At 41.8% G+C, this 11,031-nt stretch overlaps 2 protein-coding genes across 2 annotated transcripts; one reads left to right on the top strand and one right to left on the bottom strand.

The window, feature by feature from the left end:
* Positions 1-726: 726 nt before the first annotated feature.
* On the top strand, positions 727-3,611 carry LOC116194613 (probable ubiquitin-conjugating enzyme E2 18). Its single transcript, XM_031523464.1, has 6 exons — positions 727-885; positions 1,074-1,177; positions 1,283-1,385; positions 1,470-1,533; positions 2,985-3,073; positions 3,166-3,611. The coding sequence occupies exons 1-6, from the start codon at positions 856-858 to the stop codon at positions 3,256-3,258; spliced, it is 483 nt and encodes a 160-aa protein (XP_031379324.1). The 5' UTR covers positions 727-855; the 3' UTR covers positions 3,259-3,611.
* A 168-nt stretch (positions 3,612-3,779) lies between these two features.
* On the bottom strand, positions 3,780-10,375 carry LOC116194602 (cytokinin dehydrogenase 5). Its single transcript, XM_031523453.1, has 5 exons — positions 9,516-10,375; positions 8,740-8,867; positions 7,795-8,058; positions 6,175-6,443; positions 3,780-4,652 (listed from the first exon to the last, which is right to left on the bottom strand). Exons 1-5 carry the CDS (start codon positions 10,081-10,083, stop codon positions 4,313-4,315), a joined length of 1,569 nt encoding a protein of 522 aa, XP_031379313.1. The 5' UTR covers positions 10,084-10,375; the 3' UTR covers positions 3,780-4,312.
* Positions 10,376-11,031: the final 656 nt, after the last annotated feature.

The raw sequence follows: 11,031 nt of genomic DNA, 5'->3' as shown, positions 1-11,031 counted from the left end.
TGAAGTTTATAGTTTCAATCCAATTTCTCAACAAATTGGAACTTTTACGTAATAGGTAAAAAGGCCCTATTATAAACTTCTACTGCTGACATTAAAATGGGGCACGGTCAATGATTCGTAATAGCGGTCCTGCTTGAACCCTTCTAAATCCCAAAATTTTAACTTTTTCTTTTTTTGGATTTCCACGCTAGTGAAGAACTTTGAAGAGGCTTGAAGGCATATATTTTACCATGAAAGAAATTAAACGTTGATGAATCAAGGGGATTTCTATATGATTTTATTAAATATTTAATTAAGTGAAAGGGCCTCGTGCGATTTCTTCATGATGAAAAAAATAGAAGACTTGAATTAGTGTTTAAACATATTTTCAGATCGACAATTTCGACTGACATGATTGTTCTCACAAGTAGTAACTTATCAGTAAGCAAGATGCTAAAAGTCGATGGGATCACGGGGATCAGCTTTACATTAACTCCTCCAAATCAAATATATCCTCTTACAGTGCACTTAACGGCACTCAACACACCTCCCATGCGAGAACTGCAAAGTGGGAAATAAATCTAGACAAAAAGGAGCATCGGGGATGGTGCAAACTTCAGGGTGCCAAATAGATTAGGCACAATATTCAGGGTGCAAAAATCAAATATTCCCCAATCCTCGGGATCACCGTGCACCGGGCGCACGAATGCCACTCTCCCCCTGTCCCGAGCCCGGACAGTGAGAAAATCTATCGGGCCATGTCCAGATCGTTCGATTGTCCCTCCTCCGACCAATCATAAGATCATATAAAACGTCTCTGATTCTCTCTCTCTCTCTCTCAACAGCAGAGTCGCTGAGGAAGCAAGGAAGGAAGCCATGACCAGCTCTTCTCCAGCTTCACGCAAGGTCCATGTCCCTCTCTCTCTCTCTCTCTGTTCAAGTTGCTTTCGCTTGCTTTTGTACGGAATTGAGTTTGCGTTTGGTGTATATTGATTCGACACGGCTCTCTCTGGTCTCTCACGTCTGACGATTTTGATGATTTAAATAATCAATCAATGGCGGCTGACGGGGAATCTCTGGGTCTGATTGCGTAGGCTCTAAGCAAGATCGCATGCAACAGGCTGCAGAAGGAGCTCGTCGAGTGGCAGGTGAACCCTCCCTCCGGGTTCAAGCTCAAACTCACCGATAATCTCCAGAGGTTTCGCTGTCCTGATCCCTGTCAGAGTTCATTTTCTGCTCGAAACCTATAGCTCGATCGAGCGACTGATCCTTGCTGTTTCGTGTTGTGATTTTGTGCCCGTAGATGGGTGATCGAGGTGAACGGAGCTCCGGGAACTCTGTACGCCGACGAATCCTACCAGCTTCAGGTGGATTTCCCCGAGCACTACCCCATGGAGGCGCCGCAGGTAACTATCCGTTCTAATTAGAGAACCTGTGCATGAACGATTACGCAATTCAGTCGTAGCTTACTGCTTCCTTTTGATTGGCAGGTGATTTTCATTCCACCGGCTCCATTGCATCCTCATATATACAGCAACGGGCACATCTGTTTAGGTAATGCACAAAACCTTCGATTTTTAGTAGAAATTCTACTATCTGTGCTTCATTGAAAGGATTAACTGAATGAGCTCTCTATAAAATCATGAACTCGTGACGTGGAGTGAGAAAGAAAATGATTTAGATGCTTACATGATCCCCTTTTTTTGGAATTTAATTTAAGAATGCGTCTGCTCTCCCTGTCTAGAATGACTTATGACTATAATCTGTCTCCTTGAATTTAAATCGAAGCCAAATTGTTTGGTCTCCTGTGCATTCAACGACATGGTGGAGACTTGTGTTTAGCTCAATGCTTGAAGGTTATGAATAGAAGAGATGAGGTTTCTGCAATTCCTTATCTCGTAATGCTGTGCATTAGCAACCGTTAGGAATGTAGTCTTTGGCATTTGCAGAGATTTTCCTTGGAATGTTGGCCTTTTTGTCTTTGTGACCGTTCTTTACTCTTGCCTACTCTTTTGTGGAAGCAAGCAGAACGAGCTCGCCTCTTCGTTCTAAAATTTCATGATAGCTTAAGTTATAGCTGTCCTCTTTCTCCCCCCACTGCTCCATCCCACCTTCTGCGTGAGTGCATCTCTCTAACACATAGAGAAACACAAATACGTCTTTTTTCTTGCTCTAGAACTGCCTCAAGATGCTTCCATTATAGTACTTCACAGTTGGTAGACGCTGTTCTTCTTTCTTGCATTCTTCCTTTCTGGCTAAATGAAGTCGCTCAGCTTAGTCACCTGCTCTGTTCCTCAATTTAGGTCCATTTGAATAAGTAAGAAAACCACTTCTGCTGATAATATCCTCATCACGAACTGGGAGCATGTTCAAATTTATGGAGCTCTACTGGGCATTGCCTACAAGCTAATTAATTGCCTGGAACAGCGCTTAGGTTTTGGATTATCGAGGATGACTTTCATGAGTGGTGTTAATCTGTCATATTTCTGTCCCGAGATGTATGAATCTAAGGTTGGACCGCTCTTCAACTTGAGCTACATGTTAACATGGGTTAAAACAGTGGTCATTCGATGTCTTCGTTTGAGGAGGATGATTTGTGAATTTAGTAAATGTATGGTTTGGCCTTTATAACAATTTAGATAAAGCTGTGCACCAGAGTTCCTAGAGTTATTATGGAACAAAAGAGAAGGTCAAAAAAAGTTGGGAATGTCGGTTTAATTTTGAAAAGATGCTACTGAGACCGAGAAGGAAGAACTACATAAAGCTTGGCATATGGACTTTATTGTTTGTAGGGCAGTCTAAATCCCAAAGGCATCTAGGTTTCTAGGGAGCAGGAATCTGTTTGGCTGAGAAAGGAAGAATCTCAAAAGAACAAGCCAATCTATCAAGACAGAAACAAAGAGCTGAACTCTCTTTTGTCCCTCTCAGTTATCTTAATCTCTTATTTACTTGGTATAGATGATAGATCCACGTTCACCTCTAAACATATCCATTTATCATTGCAGATATTTTGTATGATTCATGGTCCCCAGCAATGACCGTCAGTTCTATCTGTATCAGCATCCTGTCCATGTTATCGAGCTCAACTGTAAAGGTACGTTCTTTGACTTTATACGATTGCTCAACTTCGAACTGGTGGGAAAGCATCATTGCCGAGGTTCATTTGTCACTTTTCCTTTTCTGCAGCAACTCCCTGCAGATAACGATCGCTATGTGAAGAACTGCAGAGGCCGATCTCCCAAGGAGACTAGATGGTGGTTCCACGACGATACAGTATAGCCACAGTTACTTTGCCTCTGGGATTTGTATCAGGAGCGGCTTAATCCATGAGAAAATGGAGATTGTATGTGCATAGATTGTACAATTGCAGTTTCCATCCTTTTAGAAAAAAAAAGCAGCAAGATCATAGGGAATGAGACTTGGAGAAATAGAAGAACTGGAAAATAAACTTTGTGTTTCTCGAATCTCGGTAGATTTTGGTACTCAGTAGTTTCAGGGGCTGCAATTTGGTGGGGCAGTGTCTGTTACTTACTGGAAGTACCAAGATAGTAAACATTACATAGTTTGCTCGTATACCTGCTTGTGACATTTCTATGAAACTCATGTTATATCCATAGAGTTTCTCCTTAAAAGTCGTGAGTTGTGACTGTTGCGACTGACTGATTCTACGAGATCAAATAAACTGATGTGTCTTTGTGTTCGATATGAGGGATGCGCATCTTCTACCATCATACATTACTCGTCAAAAATAGAAAACGCAGACAACTAACAAAGGGAGTCTAATAAACCCTGAGCACGTATTACCCATGAAAATGATTCATTAAATAGATAAAGTGAAACAAGAAGAAACTGGAAGGGTAAAACAGTAATGTCAGCTCGGCCCTCCTCCAGAGGCTGCAAAGACCCCAAAAAGAAAAAAGAAAGAAAAGAGGCGCAGAGAATGTCTCCCCGGTATATTCTGTGCTTGGGACAGGTCTACGGCGGTCGGAAAATCATGGGCCAGCTAAGCATAGCCGGACGACAGGTCATGTACCTGCGCGGGACCCAGTCGAAGATGCAAGCTCGCATCAGCCGTCGGGTTACCGGTCTCACCCGAACAGATGCCCAACGCCGTCCTGTCCCCCACCACACCGTGAAAAAACCCCCTTTTCGAGCTTCGAATAATTGGCTTGATCATTATTTAATCAATCATGACCAAAAAATAAAAATAAAAATAAAAATATCCACGTGTCTCCTCACTATTTGCCCTTCTCCCCCCCTAATAATTATATTTATGTACAAATATCCCTAGATTCATTCCGCTGTCTCCCAGGTTCATGTCCGATGTGTGCGATCACCAAGCGGCCGCGCGGGGCTGAGGGATGAGGCCTGGCTTAAATATCCCCTGCCCAGTTGCCAATATGTGCTTTGGGTCGAACTGCATCTTGTTTCGGCGAAACTTGTCCCACTTAGCCCCGAAGTGACCGGCCCACTCTGCCTCCGACGTGTAGTGAGGCAGGTACTGCTTGATATCAATCCCTTCTTGGACGCAGAACTCGAGGATTCTATGGTTCTGATCCGTCAGATACTCCAAGCTCTGGGTCTCTTCCCCATTGTCCAAAGCCGATCTTAGCAATGCCACCAAGTAGAAGATGTCCTCATCCGGCGTCACCACGGAGGTCCTTTCATCCCACCTTCATCCGAACATTGAATTGTAAAGATTAGTCATATGAAATTGACGCGCCATATGGTAATGTGTGATAACGAATGCGCATAGAACAAACAACCCGAACTGCTGTATTGAAATGGAGCACCGTCGAGATGGACCTCTTTATAATTTGGTTCCCCTCAAACACCAATGCTTATATTTTGAACTGGTATAGAGATCCACGAAAATAATTAAAAAAAAAAAAAGGGAATTTACTGCCGAAGGAAAATTCTACTGTCCTTCCTATCGTCGTCGAACAATCTCCCGAGTCATAGGAGCAATCATCTTAGTATTAAAGGTCCGAACTAATGAGACAATCTAGAGGTGGCCAAAGACTGTCCGAGAAGGAGCGCAATAATTTCTTTCATGATGTGGCTGATGGAATCGGGCGGTAGTTGGGATTTGATGGTTCTGATCATATCAAGGGTCCCGCACACACATACCTCTCCATCGGCGGTGACGCGGTCGTTATAGACATTATCTGTCATAACTAAACGCCAGGGAAGAAGGGCCCTTTTACCTATGTTTCTGGAGCCCCTTTCTGACAATGTTAGGAAGCACGAAGAAGAAGAAGACAGGCATGCATTCTCATCCGTAGGCCCCGCTGAGAAGATCTTCTGACACAAAGGATCTCCTCCCCCCCCCCCCCCCCCCCCCCCCCCCCCCCCCCCCCCCCCCATTGATCATCATTAATTTCCTATACTGATGCTTCGGCTTCTATTGTCGTGTTCTGCTAATAAAAATTAAATTTAAAATTTCTTAATTACGGATGAAAATTCGTACCATTGCGTCGAGCTGTCTTTCTTGATTTCTTCTGTTATATTTCATGTCCATTTTCATTGAAGTACCCAACCAAACCTGGATCCTTTTTTACATGTATGTTCTTTCTATACTATTATCATGTCACCGTATCCGTATTTCGGTACAGATCATTGGATCCTTCATATTCTTCATTCTAGGCTCGATCCGTTTCATGATAAAATTTCTCAATCTAATATCGTTGATTACCCTATCGCATCAATATCCACCTTAGTTTCTATGTTCGTTACCCGAATTCCCTTTTTTTATTTTATTCTTGTTTAAACTTTTTTTCTAGAGAAAAAATAATGCCTCTAATCATTCCCAGCTGGATTCTAAAATGACAAAAAGATATAATGAACTTTGGTAACAACTTTTGTCTCTTTGCCAAATATTTATATCCCATAATTCCCCAACGTAGGATGGTGTCTATATGGCCAGCTCAAAGTCTGTTGTCTTGCAGGACATTCCCTCTTCCCACTAAATTATTGGGCTATTTAAGATCATTAAGGCACCTATGGATTATTTGTACGTAGGCTCGAATTTACACGAACATTATTAATTAGAAAAATATAGGTTTACTACCATTTGTAATTAAGAGGCACGACGCGTATTTATGAATCTACTGTTGGCTTATTATATATGTTCCTACCATGCAATCCAACTTTGCCAGTAAAAACATCATGTAAATGAAATCTATTTGTACTCACTTGTCTTTGTTCATCGGGTAGATGAGGATGGGCCCACTGGTCTTGTTCTTGTTCCCCAGGATGCCCTTGAACACACCTCTGTCGAAGTCGGCTATCCTCGACTTGGGCACGAAGAGGTTGAGCCACGGGTGAGGCACTTCCCACAGGTTCTTAGACCGCAGCTTGAGCTCGGCCTTGTGGACCCGGTCCAGGAAATCCACGTACAGAAGGTCGGTTGAGAACACCGAAGACGGTATAAAATTCAGGTTCTTCATCAAGGCCTCAACCTCCTGTGGAAAATATTTTTAAACATTGACTAATTAATTAAAGACCACATGGATGCGGACTAATATAATCAATCCATGCATGCAGTCATCAATTAGTGAAGAGAAGGTGTTAAAATAATGACATGAAAGTACAAGAAAGAAAAGGCTGCTACCAAACCGTGTTGCTTTTGTCAGGATAGGTTCGATTCCAACCAATTTTTTTGGGAAAAAAAAAAGAAATTTAACTAACCCGAATAATTATTCTTGGTGGTTTGGAGTAATTGGACGGCTTATACATACATACATACATATATATATATATATATATATAAAATTTAGTGGCATGTAGTTGAATTAAATAATCTGAAGGGTTAAAAGAAAATATAAAGGGCGTGATCACTGTTGGAATCAGATGGTGGGACGATAGATCACATTAGATTTTCCATGTTTTCTAGTGAAAATTTGTTTCCGTATTATCGTATACCCGTTTAATTTAATTAACATACCTCAAGACGAATCGACATCATTAGTTTAACAACTAATCTCCATTAGTCAGTCACCCTCAAAGGAGAAATTAAAGTTTAATTACCATCATCCTTCGCCCTTCTATTTGTTTTGGAATGAATTACTGATGTATAGCAGAAGGAATGGTGACATTAGTGGAATATTCTTATTAATTTGGTTTTGTATAGAAAGTGAGAGGGTTACCTAATTTAAAAGAACCATCAAAGAGAAACAATGACCGGCATTCACATTGGCAAGTCGTTTTCGTCGACACCGTTTTTCTACTTTTAAGTACATATAATTGGCCTCGAATTGACGATTAATTTATTAAAGTGACAAAGATCCAACACTCGATGTAAAAGCACTCAAATTATAATAATAAGCGGGTTGGAATAGTATTTTTACTGTCTTTTTCCTAAGTTTGTGATGATATGTATGGCCGAGCGGGATGATTTTACATGATCTTCTTTTACTAAATAAGTTGTGACCATGCCCAAGACGTAACTTCTTTCCCCTCGAGTCTTTCTTAATTCATCGGATTGAGGAGAATTACATGTGGACACGTAATGATACTATTTTGGACACAAAGGTGGAATTACCTAACAAATAATGCCAACGATGTAGTTAACTAATTAAGTAGAAGACAGCAAGCCGCCTAAAAAGACCCATATTCAAAGCGATGTTTAAGGCTTTTTAAGCATCATTATATAATGGACAATTAATTATATATTAAGTCCCCCTTTAATGTTACATGTGGGCCAAATGTCACGTACGACATTTGAGTATCTATACGTTAGCTAGCTAGCATGAACCGCAATATATAGCATATATTGAAATAGTTGAAGTGCGGGATAAATAATTAATTAAGTACCTCATCGATTGAGTCAGCGTTCGATTCGCCATAGTTCTTGGTGACCTCCAAGCAATACAAGACACCTCCATTGGTGCCGAGGGAGGAGATCTTGACAGGGTTGCGAGGGGAGAAGAAGGAGGACCTCCAATTGTTAATTAGGCCCTCATCCACTATGACGAATCCCTCCACATAGTCGAACTTTCGATCATGCAGTGATATGAGATATTCCTGATCTGCCGTGAATGTGGAGAAATCAGAATAGAGTACTCGGATCCATCTCACCTGCACCATTATGAAAAGAGTGGAACGTTGTTAAACTAACCCGATACCATATAATCATATCTGAAATGTGACGGATAGCTGTATCATATTAAATTTAGACGCGTGGACTTGATTTGGAAAATGCATTTATCGTCTATAAATGATTGTACATATATATATATATATATGTATGTATAGATATGTTGTACAACGTAGATCATCTTTTCGAGGAGAAAGAACTGCCAAAAGTGTGCCCCGCGAAAAGGAGTGAAAGGGACGCACGTTAGAGGCAAAGTAAAGACACGTCAATAACATGCCAGCTTTAACACAGCCGTTTGAATGAAATGAATTGAATCAATATGGTGTTATAAAGCTCATATGGACCCAACCCCAACTCTATTTTGTCTTTGATTAGGCCATTTAGCTAACTTATAATCTAGGACTAGGAGAGCCCCCTCTCGCTTTTCTTAGGTTTTTGTCATCAAAAAAGCAATATGTAATCCACCTCACACCCAACCATAACCCCACTTCAATTCTCACATATAATCGACACAATTCTACGAGAAAGTTTCAAATTCTATCTAGGATATATAATAATTGAACATGTAATGGCCAAATCATGACGTCCGTATATCCATATATCATGGGTCTTCATATTCAAGTTCGATAAGACAATGTGCAGAACAACACGTAAGTACATACCCTTTGAGGGGCCGGTTCGAGGGCTATTCGAGCCCTAGTGATGATCCCGAACTGGCCTAAACCGCCAAGTGCGGCATGGAACAGCTCCGGGTTTTGTCCCTCCGAGCATGTCAATATTTCACCCTTTCCTGTTTTTTGGCATAATTAATTAGGGATCAGCATGTGCACGGAATTTTATCTGGGACAAGAGGACATCGCAAATTATGAAAGAACATGGCTAAAAATCAGAAGGGGGGAGGCGAACCAAAAACAGAATGGTCGAACTCTATTAAGAATTTGAGTAGCCCATGATTGCATGGGAATAATTGTAAAACGATAAAATATTGTATTGCCATGTCGTTTGCGTCCCTTATCCCAATCCCTAACTCATGAGTAATTGGCGAAACCCATGTGAGAATATACCCTTTATATGGAGCTATATGAACTTCGAATGTCCTTGTCTTAATAATTAACCAAAATAGAAAACTAACTTAATAAGCCATTGTAGTCGAGATAGCGGTTTTTCTGCTGCAGCAGTAATCATTCTCATCACTCTGAAACTTCCGATGGAAACCTTTTAATTAAAATTAAAGGCTGGTACAAATCTAACTATGTAGCAGTCTTATAGTAAAGATATAGCTCGTTGACATCTATATGAGAAGAACCCTGATTAATATTTAAAAATAGCGGTATGTAGAAATTCAGAAAATTTTCAAAAAATAGGGGGAATTAATTATAAAGAAATAAGAGTTTCACATGCAAAGGAAAAGGACGTCATGATAAGTGGATATATGTACCAGTAACGACGTCAAGCTCGTGGACATTGCTAATCTGCGGCCCGTGATGGAACGCCTGCCCACTGATGCCGGCGTTCGACAACGTCCCTCCCACCGTCAGATACAGATAATCCGTCCACGACCTCGGCGCCATTCCGTACTCCAACGTCCTCCTCAGCACATCGATCCACAACTCCCCGCCCCACGCGTCCACGTACCCCTCCTCTGCTGCCACCCTCCCACCGCCGCCTCCTGACGTCATCTTCACCACCACTCCTCCGGCTGCACGAGCCTGCCCGTTGATCGAGTGCCCGTGTCCCCGGGCAGAGACCACGAACCCCCCAGAATAAGCTGCCCTGACAGCACGCGCCACGTCCTCGGCCAAGGAAGGGTGGAAGACGACGAGCGGGGACGCCTCGGCCCGCGCCATCAGACCAAAGTCGAGGGATGCCGCCTCGAGGTCGTGCCGCTCCGTGCTGACATGGCCCCCGCCGAACCCAAGCCTCAGGAGCTCGGCTGGTTCGACGTTCAACCCTACGGTCACTATGAGCCTACATATCGCGAACGTCAGGAGAAGTCTCGCCACCATGTTTAGCACATAAGAAAGAACCCTACTTCTACTAATCGCCACTCCGACACCGACAAGAACAGCTAAATACTACCTACAGATTATATATATCTTGACTCCGGGAGAACGACACAACAAGAGAGAACGGTATCCACAGAAAACGAGATTGAATCGGGAAATGAAGAACGATGACTTGATCTCGACTTCGAACCCCGATATTGATCTCGAAGATTTATGAACTATGGGAGAGGGGTATTTATAGGGAATGAAACCCAAAGGTGGTGAAGGGATGAGAGAGGGCTAACGTGAAATTCCCGGGGAGGATTACACTTTAAAGATTTTGTAGGCAACAGTGCACAGATACAGAATCTCTCCGGGTTTTACTTTTTACTTTTTACTTTTTACTTTTTCTTCACGTTATTATAAAAAAAGTCTTTTTATTTTTTTTTAATGATTTTCGGAAAAGGGTTTTTTTTAAAGAAAAGGGAGGAAAAGAAGAAAAAGAAAAAGACAGAGAGAGCTACTGAATAGTAAGCTGCTGTCTCTGACTGGTTTTTCTTCTCTTATGTGTCGAGGATATCTGACGCAGGCCTTCCGTTCATAGGACAGAGGAGAGAGACCAGAGAAAGACGATATTTGAGAGGAGAGCAGAGGGGAATGGTGAGCACGTGGAATTCACGTGGGACATGTGGGGTGACACGTTTGTATCATATATAGTACAATATATATGCGCCAATAATAACAAGTCCCGATCAGGGCACGTCACGGCTCCACGAGATTATGACCAAGCAAATACCATCTAACATATAAAAAAAAACTCATGTTTTTTGGCTTTTGCATGAATTTTCTCGAATGCATATTCACAATAAGATAAATAATGGGAAGCTGTGGCAGGGCAAGCAGGCACACCCATACACACGATATTGTTGTCCGAGTTTAATAAATGTGTAGCACGTTTCATGCAAATGC

Source organism: Punica granatum, chromosome 1, assembly GCF_007655135.1.
Source record: "Punica granatum isolate Tunisia-2019 chromosome 1, ASM765513v2, whole genome shotgun sequence".
NCBI lineage: Eukaryota > Viridiplantae > Streptophyta > Magnoliopsida > Myrtales > Lythraceae > Punica > Punica granatum.
This window is presented reverse-complemented; position numbering and strand designations above follow the sequence as displayed.